The sequence below is a fragment of the Leopardus geoffroyi genome, chromosome B3 (assembly GCF_018350155.1).
Source record: "Leopardus geoffroyi isolate Oge1 chromosome B3, O.geoffroyi_Oge1_pat1.0, whole genome shotgun sequence".
Lineage (NCBI taxonomy): Eukaryota > Metazoa > Chordata > Mammalia > Carnivora > Felidae > Leopardus > Leopardus geoffroyi.
The window spans coordinates 54,298,324-54,321,487 of record NC_059337.1 but is presented as its reverse complement, the minus strand read 5'-3'; the positions used below and the strand labels follow the sequence as shown (position 1 = coordinate 54,321,487).

The 23,164-nt window shown below is 39.4% G+C and overlaps 1 protein-coding gene across 7 annotated transcripts in view; it reads right to left on the bottom strand.

Moving 5' to 3' along the window:
* Nucleotides 1-23,164, bottom strand: part of ATP8B4 (ATPase phospholipid transporting 8B4 (putative)) — a 264,094-nt gene that overhangs the window by 28,400 nt on the left and 212,530 nt on the right. For 6 of the 7 annotated variants that reach the window (XM_045449777.1, XM_045449779.1, XM_045449780.1 and 3 more), the window contains exons 21-23: nucleotides 15,017-15,161; nucleotides 12,018-12,201; nucleotides 11,200-11,423 (exon numbers count right to left, since the gene is read on the bottom strand). In XM_045449777.1, coding sequence (XP_045305733.1) covers nucleotides 11,200-11,423; nucleotides 12,018-12,201; nucleotides 15,017-15,161 — 553 coding nt within the window. The remainder of the gene's footprint in view (nucleotides 1-11,199; nucleotides 11,424-12,017; nucleotides 12,202-15,016; nucleotides 15,162-23,164) is intronic. The other variant, XM_045449778.1, reaches the window with a different exon arrangement.

The window sequence follows — 23,164 nt, the reverse complement described above, 5'->3', positions numbered from 1 at the left end:
TCTGGTCTGAGACTAGACCAGTCAAATGGCGGCAGCACTCTGATTTTGGGTGACTCAAATTATAAACAAAAGTTCTGTGTAAAAGTATCTGTCCTAGGGCTCTTGGACTCCTAGAGGCAGCCATACCCGCCCTCTACTTCCAAATTTTCTTTTCCCATGTCCAATACTCTGAATAAGAGATAAAAGCCATGCTTCTGTGAGATACCACTAGTCTGTTTGGAAACATGTATCTCTTCACAGATCAGAAAAAAAAAAGGGGAGATAAGAGTTCTCCATTTTTCCAACTTTCCTGTTTTCCTTAAGGAAAGCTTCTCCTTGCTCCCTTCTTTGTGGAAGCAATTTATCAACCTTATCAACCATTTTATATAGAGTAAAAATACTCCAGCTACAAATTACAATCTAACAGCTTGAGGAATACACAATCTGTAATTTATAGAAAACCACATTTAAATATACCTTAATAAGGCTCTTAAACACCTACCAAGGGCTTTCTACTCTGAGACCATTGGCTTAGCTCCTTGTTCAAATGACAGGATAGACTACCATGTACCTCCCCTCTGCCTTTTGCTGTGTGTTGTAGAGGAAAACTATATAATGATATTTTTCTTTTTGGCCTTAAAAAATATTTTTCATTTAAAGAAAACACATTGAGGAATAAGTATGAGGTGCTCAGTCTCAGCACATCTGTTACTGATTTGTGTAATTAACAGAAACCCACTAGCAGAAGCCAGGAAGAATGGCCCCAGCCTAAGCACCCACCCCTCCCCAGGTTTTCCACAGAGCACATCTGGAAGGCAAAGGGGAAAGGAACCACCATGCCAGGTTGAGATGGACTCACAGGTAACCACAACCATGAAGTCATCAAAGCCTGGAGATTAGTCGCACTCTAAAATTTCACTTTCAAATTTTTTGAGTTTTCTTATATTGTTTGACAGAACGAAAGTTTTTCTTGATTTGACAAGATAATTGTTTCCATATCACAGCAGAATAAAAAAAAACATACACAGCTCTGTATCTCACTGACAATGATAAATCATCATCAGATAATATCACCCCTTGAGTACCGGTGCCAGTAGTTGCATAGTTGCAGACGTGAATTTCCTAAATAGGACTTCAACCAATGGTGGGGTGGTTTTTATTTTTTGTTCTGTCCCTGGTGGGGGATGGTTCATCTTTCTTAAAAATCCTGAGGTATAGGGTGCTTTTAAAATAAGTTACTCATATAAGTGGTGTAGACAGGCCCACAGTGGATTCCATGAAAGCCACACAGGCTTTGATAACAGATTGGGATAATGCATGTTGTTAAAAAAGGGTCCGTGATTCAGTTTAGAGTTTTCTCTGACCTTTATCCAAACTCCTCTGATCCAGACACTTTGTTGGAAATCTCACCAGGATAGATTATATTTAAATTCTCTCTCAGAGGCAGTTTGGTAGAAGTGTTTGCTGGCAAAAGAAAAAAAAAAAATTACCTCAAGCTTCTAGATGATTCCAGAAGGCAGTCAGCCCTTTCTAAGGGCCTAAGCTCTGGGAGACACCACTCAAGACATTAGCTCTCTCTCTCAATAAGAGCGGATTTTCTCTTCATAGTCACATTGTACTGAGTGTTGTTAGATATTTCTCCTTTAGATATCAAATAAAGCAAACAATTTGCCTGACTAGGGGTTCGGTGAAAACATTTTTTGAAGGAAAGAGTTTATGGCCATTCTCTCTTCCAAGTCTATGACAATTAGCCCACTTATCAAACAGAGTAGAGAGAACACTGAAGAGAGAGTCAGAAGATGTGGAGTCCAGTCCCAGCCTTACACACCACTGATCCTCAGATCTTGCAGGGCTCAGGCTCCTCCTCTGTAAAAGGAGGGGCTGGACTCAATATCTGTAACATTCCCTGACAGAGTAAAGATTCTAGATTTCAACAAAACAGACACTTTTTGTTCTGTGTCCCAGCTGTTTCCCCAAAGAAAGTCCACCCAGCAAGGCAAGTGAAAGGAGTGTAGTCCTTCCCAAGCAGATTCTTTCCCCATGTGTCCCAAAGCAACCACAACAGAGGCAGGCACTGAAATTAACCAGGGGAAAGTCCACAAACCAAGTACAAACCAGCCTGTATCACATCAACATCCATCTGAGATGTCCTAAGGCTACCACCATCCAACAGGCAATCAATGGTCCCACCCCCAGCCCCTTGGAGCTTTGCACACCACAGCTGGATTGGCTTACACATCTGCCCCAGCCCACCTACCAGGATGGGACATTGATGGGAATCTCTTGGAGCTATCTTCAGAGAATAAGATCTTGGATAAAATTCACCAGGCCCCCAGAGACAGGCCAACGTAGTCAAGAAAGAGCACATGTCACTTCATTAAGAAATTAAACTGGTGTTTTTAGAAGTCAACACTGTGTCTAAGAAAGCACAATCTGTTTACATTTGATCGATGTTTTCAGCTGCAGAGTGGCTTACTTCAAAGCAATCTATTGAGAGGTGCGGGAAAGGAGTACTGAAGTGCTTATGAATCATATTGGGATTAGACAGGGTTGGCCCCAAAGATGTGGCTCATCCATGACAAATTTAATTCAAAAAAAGTCTTGTAGAAAAATTCTAATTTTCCATCAAAAGTGACTATGGAGTTATTCAACATCAGTTTCACATTTATGAAAATAAAATCATTTCCAAACTGTAAGTTCCCTAAGGGTAGGAACTGCATCCCTCTGGTTCATTCTGGTATCCTTGGAGAGCACTTGGCCCTCAACTGGCCCTCAGTTTATTCTTGTTAAATGAATGAAAATTCAAAGACTCTAGACTGGTGTGTCAGAGGATGTGTGTGTGAGCCTCACTCCTGTCAGGACTGGACAGACAAGCGACTGGGGGTCGGGCCTCCCAAGAAAGGGCCTCTAAACTCATGCCTGCTATTCTGAAATCTGGCAGGCTCCTGAATTTTTATTACTATTGGCTCCATTTCACCGTGGATCTTTCAATTCCACTGAAGCCACATAAGAGAGAGATGGCAGAGGTGGGAAGATCTCAGATGGCTTTCACTGACAGACTGGAAGTGTTTATCTAATAGGTGTAGGGGCTACTAAAGCTGTATCACCCAATGCATGGCTTTGAAGCCTGGAGCCAACTACATGATTTCAACTGGGGGAAAGAAGCATCATTGCAAAAATGTCCCCTATTTAAAAATTCTCATTTTCTGTAGACTAGTGTCTCTCCCAAATATGTTGTTTTATTTTCAGTTGCCTCATTTGCAGCATATTGTCTTTGGGAAAACAGGGCAAAGAAAAAAAGCCAAAAGATTTTTCAGTTAAGACTGTTGCTAATCAGGACCTTCTAGAGAAAGACAGGGAATGGTAAAGACAACAGTCCCTACCGTTCCCAGTTCCATATCCATGTCACCCTCACAGCCAGTCCCCAGATTGCTAGCACACCAGGGCACACACATGCGGGTGGGGCTGGGAAACAGCACAGGCCTCATCGTCATAGTGGCATGACACCTTTTCTACAAGACATGTCTTGCTATACATACTACTGTTAAGATGCCCACACACACCAATGCCATGTGGTTTTTAAAGTGTTTCTAAATGAGTTGGTTTTAAATGGAATTTTAGAAATTGAAAAGAGATTTCAAATTCAACTACTCTTCAGGTCAGTTGGAAAGCGTTCAGTTATGAGGGAAGGGCTTTTCTCCTATTCCTCTACTGACTCACACCTTTATACAAGCTAGTCCCTAAATCCCCGCAGGTAGCAAGACTTAACACCTTCAGACCTCCACTGAATTTTGAAAATATTCATAGGCTCACTTGAGATTTACCAAGCCAGATCCTCACACATTTCTCCTTTTCCCATGTTCTCATGTTAACTTCCATTATAGTTTTCTGTTGGACCTATTCATCCATTTCTTTATTCCCTGGATGAGAAAATGAGTTCCAGGTGGGTAGGATACTTGTCCTATTCATCATTATGTTTTCTCTTCCAAGATGGTAAACAAATACTCCTATTAGCAATTTGACATTGTTGTGTGACTCACAGCTATGGGGAAGGAGTGAATTATTGAACTTAAAATAGAAACAACTTAAATGTTCATAAATCAGAATTGTCAAATGATTTATAGTAAGTCCATGTTTCAGAATGCCATTAACAAAAATAACATTTTTTTTAAAGAATGTAAAACCAGAAGTGTTTCTCAAAATGTGATAAGTCTTCTTGTTTGTTTTTTGAAGTTTATTTATTTTGAGAGACAGCATGAGTGAGGGAGGGGCAGAGACAGAGGGAGAGAAGTAATCTTAAGCAAGCTCCATGCTGTGAGCAGAGCCCAATGCTGGGCTTGAACCCATGAAACCATGAGATCATGACCTAAGCTGAAACCAAGAGCCAGATGCTCAACCAACTAAACCACCCAGGTGCCCCAGGTTTTGGTTTTTTGTTTTGTTTTTGTTTCTTTTTTGAATGAGAAAGATACAAAGAGTATGGTCTCCAATATATAAAAGTTGATATATATTCACATGTAATGATTTTTATAATCAGAAAAAAACCAAGAATACTGGAAAAGACTACAGAAGTTTAAATGTAAACACCCCATTTTAGCATACAAAAGAAGGCTGTTTTGTCCAGTAGACTAGAGTTAATTTAAAAAATGGAAGTTTTTAAAAGGGAGAAACATATAAATAGTTTATTCCAATGGGGATAATATTCTTAGAATCATTTTGTCCTCCATACATCTTCCTGACTCCAAAACAATGGAACCAGGATAAGTAGCAGGGTGATGTCTGGTTTTGCAACCATTGCCATAGAGATATATATTCCAGAATTTCCCAAAGTGGATTCTGTATGGCATCTGTTCTGAGGACAATATGCAAATTGCTTGGAAAAATGGGGTTCCATGCCAAATGAGTTTGGGTAATAATACCAAATCTCAGTGACTCTTATATATATATATTTAATGTTTATTTATTTTGGGGAGAGACAGAGACAGAATGCGAGTGGGTTGGGGCAGAGAGAGGGAGGCACAGAATCCGAAGCAGGCTTCAGGCTCCGAGCTGTCAGCACAGAGCCCGACGCAGGGCTTGAACTCACGAGCTGTGAGATCATGACCTGAGCCAAAGTCAGATGCTCAACTGACTGAGCCACCCAGGCGCCCCAAAATCTGACTCTTAACATACTATTTATTGTGGCATCATTACTGATGCCAAGATTAGACCACATGGGGAATTAACATTCTTATAAAACAAAGGCAGCAAAGGCCTGAATCTTTAGTGTGAAAGTGAAGGAAGAACAAATCTTCACACTAAAAGGGGCTGCCTATGTCAACCTTGGCACTAGCTAAAGGAAGAGACAAAAAGTTTCTTCTGAAAATTTGAACCACAAATGATATTCATCAGAGTTTGCAATTCAAATTCAAAAAGTCCTGGAACAGAGAAAAAGGTCTCAGGTATGCAGTATCCCCAGAGAACTGGCAGAAGCCACAAAAATGCTCTCTGGAAAAAAAAGGGATTTCAGGAGTGATGTCATCAAGATGGCAATGCAAATCCTCCCCACCTTCAATCTCCCTGACAAGAATACCAACAATCACCTACATACAGACAAGACACCATTGTGAAAATCCCAGAACCAGGACCTGAAGCGAAAGCACACCACATTAGATGGGCAAGAGGAGCAACTCCACAGTGACCACACCCCCCTCCACAAGGCTAGCACAGTGCCTTACCAAGACAGCCCCTTGGGCCTATGGTTTCTCCAGTGGGAAAAAGACAACCTAAGGAGGACATCCAGCTCCCCCAGCATTGCACGACACTTCCTAATAGTCCCACTCAGGTCTTGCCTCGTGGGGATTACTGGGGGAATCAGTAATGGATCAGATGGAGATGGAGATGGGAGGTGAGGCTTATGATAACCAGCACTCAGATATTAATGGACCTCATTCCTACTTGCAGCAGCACTGGAGCAGAGATCCCTGCTGGGGATTCTGCCAAGGGCAGAGCCAAGTCTGTGGCTATGTCTAGTCGAGGAGCTTGGTTGGCAGTTCTGTCTGATTTGAATACCCAGCCAATGAGCTGTATTTGCCATGGAGCCCAGTCTATGATCCCACCTAGGCAGGGAAGAAAATTCACAGCTCCACCCAACTGCTGAGTACAGCCCCCAGCCCCACCCAACCAGAGACCCCAGATATCCCTGAGGCCCATCCTACAGCCCTGTTTATGCAGGAACCCAAGCCAGCAGCCTTTCCCCCTGACAGTTCACCATGGCCCCATATAACCAGGGACCCTGAATAGTGACCCTAGGAAGCCTCAAAGCCCAGTCCTTGGTATCACCCAGCCAGGGAACCCAGCCTACAAGCCCACCCTTAGCAGAGTTCAGCCTGCAGAACTGCTCAACTTCTGAACACAGCCTTCAGCCCTATCCTGCCAGGGAGCCGAGCCAGTGACCCCACCCAATCCTGGGCACAGCCTGCAGTCCTATCTGATCAGGGAGACCAAACAGTTACCCAGCCCAATTTGGGAGCACACTCTGTGGGCCCACCGAATCACAAGGCATAGGCCGAGGCCCCACCCAATCACAAAGCCTTGCCTACAATGTTGCATGAACACAGGATCTAGCCAATAGTACCATCTGGTCAGGGAGCATAGCCTGAGACCTCATTCAAACATGAACAATTCCAGATCCTAGCCTGTAGCGCTGCCCAATCAAAGAGCCCAGCAAGGGACAGTCCCTCTGACCTCAGAGCACAGAAGTGACTAGAGACTTGGAGGAAGCCCCACCTGCCCACAGATGCTGCCAGTTGACCCATCTGGTACCCCAATGGAGCTGAGCTGTCTTTCCTTGCTAAAGCAAACCTGTAAAGTATGGAAATGGAGACTACCTGCTCAAATGTGCAGATACCAACTCAAAGAATCAAGGTCATGAAAATTAGGTAAATAACACTACCAAAGGAAACTAATAAAGCTCCAATAACTGAATGTAAAGAAATGGAGATCTATGAACTAAAAAAAATTCAGAATGATCCTCTTAAAGATGGTCAGCGAACTATAAGAACACACAATTAAATGAAATTAAGAAAACAATGCATGAATAAAATGAGAAGTTCAACAAAGAAAGAGAAATAATCAAACAAACAGAAATCCTAGCCTGAAGAATATAGACTGACCTGAAGAATTTAATGGAGGACATCAATAACAGACTCAACCAAGCAGAAGAAAGAATCAGTGAACCAAAACATGGATCATTTCACATTTTCCAGTCAAACTCATAGAAACACAAAGTATAATAGAGGTTTCCAGTGGCTGGAGGGAGGGAAAAATGGGCAGTTGTTTTTCAATGGGTATAGAGTGTCAGTTTTACAAGATGAAAAATTTCAGGAGATCTGTTGCACAATGTACTGTTGTGAATGTACTTAACACCATTGAATTCTATACTTAAAAATGGTTAAGATGTGTTTTAAATTTTATGTTATGTGTTTTTAATCACAATTAAACTTTTTTAAAGTATTTTAAAAATAACTGATATAGACCATGATTATATAACCTACTTCATAGGGTTATTGCAAATATTGAGCTAATACAGGCAAAAAATTTAAACAATGCCTGGTACATACTAAGTGCTACTTAAGTGTTAACTATAATTGCAATTTGCTTTTATCTCTACTTGTTAGTGTCGACAATATGATTCCACCTAGAAGATGACACCATAGTGTTGACGCCATTATACGAGCATTGTCACTGACTTGCTGCCTTTTCCTCTCCAACAGAAGGTTACAAATTACTACTTGCCACTCTCATGACAAGCCTATCTACTTCTCTGACAAGTCTGAAAATAGAACCTTGAATTCTCCACTGTGTGGACAATTAATAAAATTTGTGAGATCACACTTTGCCATGTCCACTAAGAATGCACCTCTTAGACATCCTTCACCATGCCTGGGATACAAGCACCAGCAGACAACCACAGTCTGACACATACCAGTGACTTAGTAAATAGTCATCCAATGAATGAAAGTTTGAAATAGTGGGACCAATGGATCTTATTCAATAAGTCTAAGCCTGGGTCCCAATTTGATCAAATCATCACAAAAATGAGGGCAAAATAGATAGCTGTCCAGGATTCTTCCTCAGCAGCTCAAGTGGTTTTATGAGGTGATTGCTCCTCTGCCTAAAGAGGATTTTCCCTGCTCTATTTAAATCAACCAAAACCTACGCAAAACAAAATAAACCTGGAAATCCACTGCTTTTCCTATAATGAAGCAATATACAAATAATTAAGAAATACATCATTTGTGGCCCAATTAACTTCATATTAACCCAGTACAACACACACACACACACATCATTCTGCATTCTGAAATCAATGCCATAATCACACTGAGATCTTAAGACACAAGCCCCTCTCCCACCATGCTGGTCAGACTGTATACATTTACATGGACCAGACGTAGAGCCTGCAGAGGCAGCCCTGGGTTCAGGGAGAGGAAGCAGCAACCTGAAGGAGTGACTGGAGGCATATCTGAATGACTCTCCTTGCTGCATCTACCTCAAGCACACAAAAGGTTCTAGAAACACCCAACAACATGAAATGGCCAGATGCTTCTATATGCCAGGTTCCATTCAAGATTATGGATGGTACAGATGATTCAGACGTGCTTCCTTTCCTCATGAAACTTATGGTAAGCTGGATAAAACACAATAGCTTAGGTAAACTGAGAAAAGCAACTCTCTGACCTGAAACAGACCCCCCCCCCCTTTTTTCCTGACCCTGTATTAGTGCATGTATAACCTCAGGGGCGAAGGCTTTTGTAGGATGGGTAAAGAGATTATAAGCCCTCTGGAAAAATTCTATTTTGGTGATAAGTTGTTTGCTAAACTGGCCCCTCCTCCTCAGGAAAGGTGAATGGAGTCTAACATAGACTAAACAAAAATTCAGCAGACTGGAGTTCATTCCGGGCTCTGAGTTCAAGGAAACATACCTTTGGACTTTCTTCTATATTGGCCAGTCTTGTGGTTCTCAAAATATGGTCCCCCACCTGCAACATCAGCATCTCCCAGTGAAACTGTCAGAAATGCAAATTCTTGGGCTTTACCTCAGACCTACTGAATCAGAAACTTGGGTGGGGCCCAAGGAGCTGTGCTTTAAAAGCCCTTCAAGTGATTCCCATGCATGTTCAAGTTTGATAGCTCCTGGTCCAGCCCAACTAACCAGCACAGGAAAGCACACAGAGGGTCAGTCAGAACTGACCATGGTCAAGTAAAGATTGTGCAATTAACTAGAGATTTTGGTGGAAGGAAGGAAGGAAGGAAGGAAGGAAGGAAGGAAGGAAGGAAGGAAAGAAAGAAAGAAAGAAAGAAAGAAAGAAAGAAAGAAAGAAAGAAAGAAAGAAAGAAAGAAAGAAAAAGAAAAAAGAAAGAAAGGAAAGGAAAGGAAAGGAAAGGAAAGGAAAGGAAAGGAGGAAGGGAGGGAGGGAAAGAAGGGGAGGGAGGGAAGGAAGGGAAGGAAGGAGGGAAGGAAGGAAGACAGACAAGAAATATGCTAAGTTGAACCAAACATTTAAGAAACCTAATCATAGACCAGCGGGGTGTCTTACAACTGGCTTTAATCATCAGATACTCAGGTTTTTAGAACAATCATTGTTCTCTCTTGCTGTTCTCTTTCAAAAGGTAAATACTGGTGACAGGATTGAAAATCTAGTTGCTTAACGTCTGACTCTGACAAGTTTTATCAGATCTTGAAAGCAGAGCAGAAAATCACCTAAATGTAGAGGTTAAAAGTCACTGAACATTAGTTTCCAACTTCACAGTTTAACAAAGAAAACTCTGGCAAGTAAACTTGCTATCCAAGCTCCATGTGTCTATAAACACAAATCACTGACCACTCTTCTGTATCCTAAGAGGCCTAAATGAGAGTACAGGCGTCCCTCCATAGTTCAGTGATTTTTCAAAAGCCCCCAAACCTTTGCACTATGAAAGCTGGATCTCTTGGAAGCACGGCTTAGCAAATAGTCTTGCTTCATTTTTATGTGGAGGAGAAGTCCCCAGCCTAGGAAGGCACAGGCCACATTCTCACATTTGTTTTTGTTGGACAAGGTGAGATTATGAGCAAGTAAGTCCCTCTCCAGCCTTCTCTGAACTAAGGCTAAGAAAACTGAGCACTAAATTTTTGAAAAACTAAAATCAAGATTTTGCTTTACTTCAATGTCTGGAGATTACAAAAAATATCAACAAAAATATTAACATAGTCTGCTTTTAGTTCTGGGTATATTATCCTTAAAAGAGAACATTAGGAATGGGTATAGGTGTGCCTCATTTTAAGAAATCTCAACCTCACAGATAAAGGGAAAAATGTATGAAACCACTATTTATATAGGCACCTGTTTGGCACCCCTAAATAACTATCTTTTAAAATGGATATGAGTAGAGGCACAAGGGTGCCTCAGTCGGTTAAGCACCCAACTCTTGATTTTGGCTCGGGTCATGATCACATGGTTCGTAAGATGGAGCCCTGCATCGGTCTCTGCATGGGCAACCCAAACCCTGCTTAGGATTCTCTCTCCTTATCTTGGCCCCTCCCTTGCTTGTGTTCTCTCTTTGTCTCTCTCAAAATACATAAATAACCATTAAAAAATAATAAAAATATAAAATGGATATGAACAGATAGAAAAATAGAATCCTAATTCCTAATTTATCAATTGCTAATTTTTCTTCTTTGTTACAAACAGTATCTATTTTATCAATTTTTATCTGATGAAGTGCTGTCAAACAGCCTTGATGTCAAGGTATCAATTATTTCTCCCTAATATAAAACTTATTTGCTCTCAGCCCACATACAGTCAATGTGTTGGGTGAGTGACCATCTTCCCAAAAGAGATACATCAACATTTCTTGTTAGTGTTTCTTAGTCTTCTGTTCTGAATTAAAGCTCCACATCAAGTTTATCAGCGATCATACCAAAATATTTCAATAAAAATTAAAATGCTCAAGAAGGAGTACTCATTGGTTACATATACATATATATAACAAATAAATAAAATTCCAGATAAATGTATATTGTTTTGTGTTTAAACCTCAAGTCAACTATATTACCTATGTGTCATATTGTGATTTGTATTAGACATATACAAAAATGCTCTCTATCAATAAAGAGCCATGAAGAACAGTCATTTGCAATTCAGAGGGATCTAATAAAAGAAAGAAAAGTGCTTTTTTTTTTTTTTTTTTTTTACCAACCTGGGCTGAGAAGCCGCAGAAGAAACCAAACCAGAAATGCACAAGTGTGAATGCAAAATTCTTATAGAAAAAATAGCATAAGAATTTGCACATTCGGAAATAGGACCACCTTCCATGAACAAGGAGAAGCCTTTGGAGGTATCTAAATTGTGCGAATGAATAGTCACTGGCTAAGACTGCCTGCATTCCTTCCTGACCGCTGATGCCAACACCAATGTGAGCACCTACAAAGGAAAAGAGGAACATTTTCATTCCCTGAACAAAGATACAATCTCTTTTATGTCATTATTTACCTACAAAAATCTTACAGATATAGCACTTATATTTTTTTCACCTATATTATCTCATGAAACACTCATTAGTTAGGTATTTATCTTAATGTTGCAAAAGAGGAAAGTGGCACAAAAAGTTCAGTCATTTGCATGAAGTTTTACAGTTTGTAAGTGGCTAAACTGGGATTAAACCCAAGTGTTGGGACTGTGGATCCAGTGTTCATTCCTTACACCATAGCTAGTTATTATACAATATAAGGTGATCAATATCCTTTTCTAGCCTAAATCAATATCCTTTTCTAGTGTAAAAACACACAATATAAGGTGATTAATATCCTGTTTTAGCCTTTTTCTTTTAATTAAAGACAAAGTTGTTGTTGTTGTTTTTAATGAATGCTAGTAATGCTGAATGCATTGGATCCATAAAGTATTCATTTTAGAACTAGTGGGAAAATTAAATTACAGTGCAACCTCCATAAAATCTTGCCAAATGCTGAACCCAAGGACTCCCACTATACAGCAGACCATACTGAATAATACCCTTACTTTTGATCATGCTGACATCATTGGCTCCATCACCTATGGCCAAAGTGACAGCATTTCTGTACTTCTTCACCAGCTCTACTACTTGGGCTTTCTGGAGTGGGGTGACTCGGCAGCAAACCACAGTCTTACACATGCAGGCAAGTTCTAGGAGATCACCCTTGATACCACTTTCTAGGGCATGGGCCTATGTTATTAAAAAAAAAAAATCCAGATTAGAACAAGAAATAATTAATGAGAGATGTCTTGTTTCTCAACTGATATATTTTCTAAACAGTTTAACTAAGTTTCAACAAGTCATTGTTGACCCAGAATCACATGAACAACTAACTAAAGATGAATACAAAACTCCTACTAAGTGCCAAGGAATTTTATAATGAAAAAAAAAAAAAGACACAATGCCCTGGTGTGTCCTCCTTAACACATTATCACGCTACATTGGTGAGATATAATCAAATGCCAGAAAATCTCCAGAATCCACTAAAAGAGAGAAAAGCAAAAGACTGAGCCTACCCACCATCTCACCAGGTTTAGAAAGAACTACATAACGATGATGACTTCTTTGTTCTAAGTGATGGAAGTTTTGTTTCCTTTGCATTGTTGTTTTGTATATTTAGTGTTTGTTGTTGTGGTTATTAATGGTTGGGCAAATGAAAAGCAGATGACCTGGAGATTAGTCCTTGAAAAACAAAGTGATTGAAACCAAGAGAAGCCTGTGCAAAAGGGTGGCATGCAACCTGTGTCTCAGGCAGGGTTCCCAACCAACTCCAGCCTTGCTCTTCTCCAAATAACCACAGCCTTTATGTATGCCAAGAAATGACTGGAAAGGAGAGCATAATCCTTTGCAGTTAACTGTGTGATTTGTTTTCTAGAAAACATCTCATTGTACGTTATTTAGTAAACACATTGAGAGGAAACAGGAATCCACCTCAACTTTGAGTCATCAGTATCTCTGAATGAATCTCTAGCAAGATATTCACAGCCTGTCACAATCTGGCCTCTATGTTTCTTTTGAGTTCTGGCTTCTACCACCATCTTTAAGTTTACTCTGTACTCCCATCATGCCAAAGTGCTTGTTTCCGTAACATGACAGCGTCTTTCTTGCCTCTGTGCCTTTGTACTTGTTGCTCCTGTGCCTGAAAGCATCACTTCCTCCAGGAAGTCTTCCCTGACTTTCACACAAGGAACTAAATGTGTCTGTCTCTATGCTCTCACAGCTTTGTGTTCATTTCTCTATATAGTATTTGTCATACCACTTGAGATTAGCTCTCCTGCTAGATGGCAATCCCTAAAACAAGAACCGAGTTCTATTCACATCCTTATCCTCAAGCTCTAGCATCTTGACTTGAGCATGCTTAATAAATGTTCATGATATCAATGAAAGGATGGGTGAATAAATATAAAACATGACTCTGATGTAGAAAATTCTTACGTCAAGGCCTATGACTCCTAAGGGAATCTGTGAGTTAGCTTTCTTTTTCTGAAAGAGAAAGCATGTAACTGGTTTTCTTGCCCAGAATGGTCTCCTTTTCTCTTTCTTTTTCTTCTTTACTATCAACAAGTGAAAACCTAGAGTCAGACTCTGAGAAGGAAGAACCCAATTACATTCCACAAAGCATCAAGATTTAAGCAAACTAGAATCATGATTTACTTAAAAAAAAAAAAAAAAAAAAAAAAAAAAAAGAAAAAGAAAAAAGCTTCTGACCATACCAGCAGAAATGTGGTCAATTCTCCTTAAATGAAAAATGACATTTCATGGTTTCATAAGCTTCAAGCTTTGAAGCTGAAACGGTTCTTGAAGAGCATCTATCTTAGCTCTTCCTTTCAACAGATTTAGAGACAAAGGAAGAACAGTATATTTTATCACCTGGGTAGTCTAACCCACCACACACTGGCTTCTTTGAGCCTGAGGGAAAGTCAAAGCACCACTCATTAGGGACCTTTCCATAGTGTAGTCCTTGGGAAGTTCAGCCTGGAGGCCACCAGCTCCAAGCCCCAGTTGACAGGCTTATAATTTTCAGTTGCTGCTCATTTGTGCAAGGGAGAAGTTCGTGTCATCTGGACAAACTTTCAACTGAGCTTGGCCTGCAGCTGAGCTCTGTAACTTTCCATGGTGTAGAAGGCAACACATCATTACGTCTGGAATCCAGCTGGATAATGCTCTAAGCACTAAAAGCTAACAGACAGCTGATCACAAGGGGGAAAATAAAATATAGCCATATCCAACTTCTTTTGTCCTCTAAGAAACTGTCTACAAGAAGATACATTTATTTTCCAAACTCCAAAAGTGAAAAATGATCATCAAAGCTGGGGAAAGATGTGAGATTAGCTCTTTGGGCATATAAATGATAATTTCACTGGAGTGCAATCAGAGCTTTTGTCTTCTAAATTAGAAACTCAGAGGAGTGTTTTGATATTTGTTCAAGATTTGGAACCTGAACTACATTAAAAGCACAATGCAAGTTTATTCTATTACGACAAGAACCAGATTTCCTAATCAAAGCAAATTGTTTGGCATTGCTGTAAAATACTGCTATTTAGAAAAACCACCAGAGGTATCTTAATGGCAGTAATTTGGTGTGGTAATTATATGAAGATCAGGTTGTGCTCTGCCAAATCACAAACATCAGCAAAACAGTAATTGCAATACATCCAACAGTTGCGTTATTTTAATTAAATAACAGTGAGCTGTGACACTCTCCATAGAAAAGCACTTAAACAATACTGCTAATGGTTTACAGTCACTCACATAAGATGGATATTCTGTGAATACAGTATTTCTTTGGAACCTCCCTTTCACTGTGGTGGTTCAAGCAATAATGTATGAAATATGTATCAGAAACTTCCTTTCCCCTTGCAAACAGGAAATCATCGTGTATACCCTCGTTTCTAGTAGTGTCATTTGTTTGGAAAACACAAAAGGAGATCTCATTACGACAGCACAAAAGAGACAATTATTGGAATAAAGGAAAAGAAAGAACAAGAGCCTTAAGCAAACTCACCAAACTGTGGCCATTGATGATTAAGGCATAATCTCCTGTTATGGTTTCTTCTACAACTGAGTCCAACTCCAGCTGCTGTTTTTCAAAAACTACATGGCCGTTGGAAAAACTTCTGTTTTGTTCAAACAAATTTTCCTTTGCTTTTCTTGAAGGAGAAGGGGGAAACAAATCATAACAAGTATACGGAGCATACCTATTACTCTGACAAGAGACTGGCCTGCAGGTAAATTCAGCTCATCACCAGTTAGATAGACTATGGCATAAGATTCCATTACAGGAAGCAAGTTGGATAGTTCTTTGTGATTGGAAGGCCATCGCAAATTTGCAAATTCCAGGAAGTAGGAGTGTAAACACAATGAAAACAGAATCATTTTGAACATTTAAAATTACCTAAAATCTAAATTACCATCTTGAGCTGTGCTTCAACTAGATAATCTGGATACATTTGGTATATAAGGTTGTCTGTGCTTCAAAGACTTAAAAACCACTGGTCTGGCATGAAATATTGTTAAATAATATAAAGGGAAAGACTAAAGATCTCCTGCAGAGATCTTATAGCAATTCTAGGGCATTAATATATAAAATAAATTCATTAATTTGCAGAAAATTGTCATATAATCTGGCTTAAAACAAGTCTTTCAAGAAGCACATTTTTAAAAAAAATGTGACAATAAAACTAAATGTTATTAGAATATAATGGACTGTTTTAAGTGAAAATTGATTCATTGATTCAACAATGAATTGATTGTTTCAATGAATTGATTCATTGATTCAAACAATAGAATAAATCTCTGAGAAAGAAAATATAGACAGCAAGGATAGAGGGTTGTTCTAAATGGAAACTCACCCCAGTGCCCTAGATCTAATTAGCAGTAGATTAATCCTGCTCACACTCATCCATCTCTGCTATTTAAGAAAAAGATTGTATGGTCACTTAACATACTTAGAAGATGCATTTTACTCTTCTCTTCAAAATGGACAGGGAAGGGAATGCCTTTAATGGAAGGGAAATTTCCTCTCCAAGGATATTTGGATGACAGGTTTTGAAGTAACATAGGGCAAGCTGACATGACTCCAGAACTTTCAGCCATAACCAGAGAGCCATGTGGCAGATGCTCCCTCAAGATGAGTGCCAAAGCCAGCTATGAATACACTGGGCCACCACTTGTATATACAAAATGAGGCCCCTGGAGAAAATGGGGAGAGGCAAAAAAAATGGATGTTTTGGCTTACAGCACAATGAAATGGTTCCCCAAAGGCTCATCGTAGGTAGAAAACATTTATTAAAATATCTTTATGTTGTAAAAAGAAGGCAATGTTGACTGCACAAAAACAACTGTTTTAGCCCTTAGCTTTCTAATTATTTGAAAATTCAACACTAATTGTTTATATGCGAAGTTAAAAAAAAAAAAAACACACACACAACACAACACATACAAAAACACCCTTATCTTCTGGCTCAACATCTCCTTCTGCTGTCCAACACCAAAATCACAGCCTGCATTTAGGAACCCAAGGAACCCAGAGATTACATGTCTCTGGCTCTAAGAATGATATCATGCATTTAGCAATCAGTCTGTAGAATCAAAGAAAAATATTTATAAAGTAATAGTGCTAAGTGTGAAATTTAGAGAGTTAAGGTGAGGGGGTGGGGTGGAGAACAGACATGAAAAAACAATGTTGTTAAGTGGGAAAATCAGACTTTACATCAGATGACCATGTCAGGGAATCCTCCTAAACAGTCATGAAAATTTACTGTCCCATATAATGAAGGAAAGCTAGAAAAACAAGCTCAGAAGCGAGCATTTTTCTGACAATGTTGCAGAGCTCATAAATTGGGTCTTAAGAAAGCACCAAAGGGCAAACATCTCCTGAGGTTTCCTTTTTAGTAAAGTTCTCACTCGCTGTATAAATGACTCAATCTCTGTTTCCCCCCCGGAGAATAAAAACATTCCAAAGAAGGGTGAAGTTCATGAAAGTATTGGCTGAAATTCTATTTACTTAGGATTTTTCCCCCCCTAAACTGTCTTAACATCTCCAGGCAGAAAAGGGACAGTTTTTTCAGTTCAGTTTAAATTCCCACTGTGTTCCCTCCACATGGGCCAACAACCCTCCTCACCAGACTGGGCTCACGCATTTTCAGACTTTTGCCCATGCTCTATAGCTATCATTTCTTTTTCTTCCCGGAACCTAGCTCTTAAAATACCAGCTGGTTCTCAAAAAAAATAAATAAAATAAATAAATTAGGAGGAGGGGGAAAACTACTCATGACTCCTTTCCTTGAACAGGAACTATAGGTTTTTGTGGGCATAACACACAATGTTTAACCACAGAGCACAAATAACAAATGCTAAAACAAAAGAGTGCCTGTTTTTCCCCAAGCTTTGTAAGGAAGGGCAGTCTATTATAATCCTGGCATGAAGACACGCATTAACAGCTGAGGCAAATGTGGCATTCACAGCCCTGTGCCACCGTAAACATAGCAGAGCACAGTTAGGCCCATGTTGGCTTCCATGCACTCTGCACTCTATAAAAAGAGATGGTAGGGAAAAGGATCATTTGTTAGTGCTTGTAAGGCACTCTGTTTTCAAACATTACCTGGACCTGTTAAGGAAACATGGCACCATGTTTAAAAGAAGACAACCCTGACTTTGATAGAAGAGCACTGATCTTGGAGCCTGGAGAGCTGGGTTCAGGCCCAGGGTCACCCTCTGACATCTCATGTGCCCACAGTTGGGTGATCTGACCTCCAACTACTTGACAAGTCAGTTACAGACCCAGTCAAGAACCTAAGTCTTCAAATTCCTAGCTCTCAGTTCTCAGTCTCCCACACTAAGCTGATTTACATACAGAGTAGGCCACAGGCTTCCTCTAGGATGGGACAAAAACAGTGCCAGAGGAGCAGTTAAGAGATGGGACCACGCTGCCAAGAGTAGACAAAGGGAGGAAGTACATGAAATTTTGATTTCAAGCCCCAGTTCCATCCCTTACTACCCATGTGATCTCTAAGACACCCAACCCCTAAACCCATATTTATTAGCAATCAGGGGAACGGGACAGCCAATCAGACTGGTTGTCACCAGCTACGAAAACAGGGGCAACTGCACCAGTGTGTACTAGAACATCACCAAGATCTGTTAGTACTCTAAAATTTATGATAGAAACTTAACCTACTAAAATATTTTGCCTGGGTGACGAGAAGTTTGAAATGAGGAACAAAATGCATTTTGTTTGGCTTGCACAGTGTTTCTAAAATTCTGTATGAGTTTATGGACAACCTGACTTCACATTCACCCAAGGCTCCACCACTCCCTAATGTCTTATATACAGCCCAGATCACGCAACTAATATTATCTGTCTGGTTCTGGAGCCATTTGCATTTGAGAACTCTGCTCACTCATACAGATAACTTTCTACCAGGTAGTGCCCAAAAACGTGTAACGCATATTTTGCTGATTAAAGAAAAAATGTCAGTTCCTAGATACATCACTGGGGTATTCTTCAGAAGCAGTGGAGACATGTTATGGTTTAATTAGTTATAGGACATGAATTTTTCCAACAAGACGTGATCAATACAACAAAAATGAAACATGGAGTGAGTTGGCCTGTCAGCCCAAGCAAAATTACATTCTTAGTCTGTCTTCCTTTGGCCAGAAGACATATCTATGTATTGGCAAAATATAATCAATGCAGTAATCTTCTGAGGAGCCATAGCAGCATTTAATTGTAGATTTCTGGGCATACCTTTAATAGTAAAACAGTTATGGTGGCAAAATTAACACAGAAGCCAAAGTGTCTAAGACAGTTTCATAACACTAAATTTGAAACAAGCTACATGCATGATATGCATAAAAATTATATATCCATGTTTATGAAATAATCTCAACACATTTAATAGGTTTAAATATAATCACTTAGTTCATTTCCTTCTAATAGCTACTATCATTTAGATCCTGTTCTTTTGACATACCTTTTTGGGGTGTTTTTACATCAACTCTCACTGAACTCACATACATATATACAAATACATTCTTTGGAAAAAAGGAATCATATATATGATACTTTGTTATCTCATTTTTCACTTAAGTTTATTATGGACATTTTTCAATGTCAGTAGACACATAATCACTTTTGTTAACTGCATAGTATTCCATTGCTTAAATATGTCATAGTAATTAACAAAATCCCTTGTGGCTGGGTACTTGAGCATTTTCTAATTTTCTATTATAATTGGTAAAGCAACCAATATTTCTTTATATACATATTCAAACATTTTTACACTTGTTTAAGGACAATTCCTAGAAGTAGTGATCATTGGATGAAAAGTGTATATATGTAATTTTGAAATATGTTGCGAGTTTGCCCTCTGGTAAGTTTCTACCAACGTACACTCCCAACAACAGTTTATGAGAATTAATATTTCTGCACATTCCTTCCATATAATGACAGTTATCCCATCTACTTAGTCAGTCATAGGTACTTTGATAAAATCTTGAGATATTAACTTTGGTTCCCTACCCCTTCTGTAATCACCACCACTACCATAGATGATACTATTTACTCAGAAACATACCTTGCCTCAGGAGATCTCAGTCAAATACAGAGGGAACAAAAAAGAGTCATGACCTTGCTTTTTAGGTACCAAAATAGACTCTTGAAACTGATAGCAGCATTGATCTTGAATTTCACTATGGGGTTTTGAGAGGGAAGAAAAAAAGTTCTCCATGTATCTTAAGACTAATCCTTAAAGGAATCAGGGCATAAAATGTTGCCATAAGCAATAGAGTAGAAAGCCCATCCAAGTCTAGAGGAAATAGACTATGAAGAGGAGCTTAGATGCTGGTGAGAGTCACTAAAAGAAAGAAAACTCATAACCTGGATTGTTGGTGGATGGAGGAGTGTGTGGGTAATGGAATCCTCTAATGAGTTTTTGGGAAACTGAGTATGGAATAGTTGCTGCTGAAGTATGGTAACAAAGAAGATACAAGAGTAAAGGGATTTCAGGAACAGAGGTAGCCATGTGAAAGCACAAGTCTTCTTGGATACAGAGATGAAGAGTAGCCACACTTGCCCTGTTTCCCCAGAAGCATGTGGAAGTCAGCCAAGAGGGACAGCCATCAACCCAGAGAGTCTGGAGACCAGACAGACACAGAAGTGGGAAGTGCTAGATGCCAGTAGGGTAGATGCTGAGGATCAGTAACAGGTAAGGCAACTGTGCATCTTACACCTTACCCAAAAGTACCTAGTTTAATTCTGTCACCAGGCAGAAAAGGAGTTCAAGTTCAGTTTTATAAAATTTAAAGAGTTTCTGTTCTTGCACAGTTGAGTGTATTCTGGGCTATGAAAGTCAGACAAGCTAGAAATTGAGTCCTAACCATTCTACCTCCAAAAAGAGCTGTCAGTTTGACTTCACACTCTCCTCATCTACTGTTAACAGCCTCACTGCCTTAAGTTCAACCCTCATCATCTCTAAACTTGGGTGTTCCAACAGCCTCCCGATGCATCTCCCCATAACATTCATTTTCCCATCAAACATACTCCATCTATCCAGTCACTAGAATGTTATTTCTAAAACGTAGAATTGGGCTTGTCACTCATCTGCTTAGAAGCCACCCACATTCACCCAATAACTTCAGGATAAAGGATAGCCACTTTCACTTGTCAATCTATCATCAATCTGTCTCTGAAAAAATGGTCCCCACCTCTAAGTTCTATCATACTCTCTAGCTACAACTTGGAATATTTTCTCTAGAATAGAACATAATTTCTTTCATGTTTCTATGCCTTTGTGTGTGCTGTTCTATCAACCTACAATATCTTTATCCAATGTAACCAATCAAAGAAGGACATCCATAAAGGTTGTAAGGGAGCAATGTGTGGTCTTCAATATATTAAGAAGGTTAATAAAAAATACAGATTGCTCTATGATAAGAATGTATGGACTCTCCACCTGTAAGTTTTTTTTTTTAATGTTTAGTTATTTTTAGGAGAGAGAGAGAGAGAGAGATCTGGGGAGGGGCAGAGAGAGCGGGAGACAGAGGATCTGAAGCAGGCTCTGTGCTTACAGCAGAGAGCCTGATGCGGGGCTCAAACTCACAAACCACGAGATCATGACCTGAGCCGAGGTTGGTTGCTTAACCAACTGAGGCACTCAAGTGCACCTAGACTCACCACTTTTTTTTTTTTTAAGTTTTGTGTTATTCTATTTAACATGGACAAACACTGATAGTATTTTTTATATAATTTTAATAGAGACTCCACAGAGTCTATTGGGGAAATGTTAATAAAGGGAGTCCCTGTTGTGGAACAACAGCTGAAGAAAAGAGAAAAAAGGGAAGGGACCAAGTTTGGGGGGGGGGGGAAGGCAAGAAGCATTTTCACTGAATGGCCATAAATCTTTACATTCTTATCTCTTTGAATCTCCCAAATAAAATAATCTACAGAGTAGATATTTGCATATTTTACCATTTACAAATGAGGAAACCAATCAAAGAGAGGTTGAACAGCATCCTGAAAATCAATCAGTCTGCCAGTTGAGTACAAATCTGAGATTCAAACTTGGGTCCCTCTAACACAAAGCCCATATCCTTCCTCTTACACCTGCTGTCACTCTCTGGAATTTATTCACACTGGTGTATGACCTTAAATGAAGCAGTAAGATGCCTCAACAGCTACATTTTTTATATCAGTCATTTAAAGGGAGTAAGAACACATCCAAGGTAAAAGTTTAGGGAGACACATGGCAAGTGATTCAGTGCACAGGATCTGGGACCACGCTAGATTCAAATACCAGCTGAACCACTGGCCACGTGTGAAACTTCAGGCATGTATTGAGCTTATCTATGCTTCAACTTTCTGATCTGTAAAGTAAGGATAATTATAATTCCTACCACTGGGTTGCTTTGGGAATGAAATGTAATACATGTATCCAGCTTATAATAGTGCCTCAGGCACTTTCTTAAAGCATTTAGCACTAGGCTCATCAGAATCTAGATCTGCTCATATACATCTTCCTTCAGCAAAAGTTAAAGTCCCCAAACAAAAGGTCATTTAAAGAGAAAGATTTTCTTAAAATAAAAAACTTAGTTATTAATTATTAAACAAATTATTAATATTTCCCCCAAAAAACTCCATAGAATCTATCATTAAAGTTATATAAAAATACCAATAATAACATTATGTCCATAATAATTAGATTTACCAATTTATTTGGCAAAGACATGCAGTCTTCAGTCATAGCTTCTACCAGCATGTACAGCAGTTTCCTACCATGGGTAAAACAGTATAGAAGTCAGAAAATTTAATCTACAAGTAGCAATTGGTGGTGCTAACAGTTAAGATTTCCTTTCTTTTCAAAGTAGGGAGAGGAGGAATATATTTCAACATCATAACAGCCATATACGAAAGACCTACAGTTAGTATCATCCTCAATAGGGAAAAAGTGAGAGCTTTTCCGCTAAGGTTAGGAACATGACAGGGATGTCCACTCTTACCACTGTTGTTTAACAGAATACTGGAAGTCCTAGCCTCAGCAATCAGACAACAAAAAGAAATGAAAGGCATCCAAATTGGCAAGGAATAAGTCAATCTTTCACTCTTCACAGATGACATGATAGTCTACATGGAAAACCTGAAAGACTTCACCAAAAAATGGCTAGAGTTGATACATGAATTCAGCAAAGTTGTAGGATATAAAATCAATGTACACAAATCTGTTGCATTTCTATACACCAATAATGAAGCATCAGAAAGAGAAATCAAGGAATTGATCCCATCTACACAATTGCACCAAGAACCGTAAGGCACCTAGCAATAAACCTAACCAAAGAGGTAAAAATTTGTACACTGAAAACTAGAACATGGGAGGAGTTAAGGCAGCAGAGAATTAGGGGGACCGGGATCTCCCTCATCCCTCAAAGACAGTGATGTTGAGGTTAGAATACTTTGAACACCCAGGAAATCTATCTGTGGAGTGACAGAAAAATCTCCACAGGTGGAGGGAAACAGCTTGGCAGGACAGAGGTGCATGTCTGCAAATTAAGGGAGATAAAAAGCCTGGGCACAGAGGGGAGGGATCCCCTTCTATGGAGAGACAAAAGGGAGAGAAAGAGAAGCTGTGGATGCAATATTGTGTTAGGACAAGAGAAA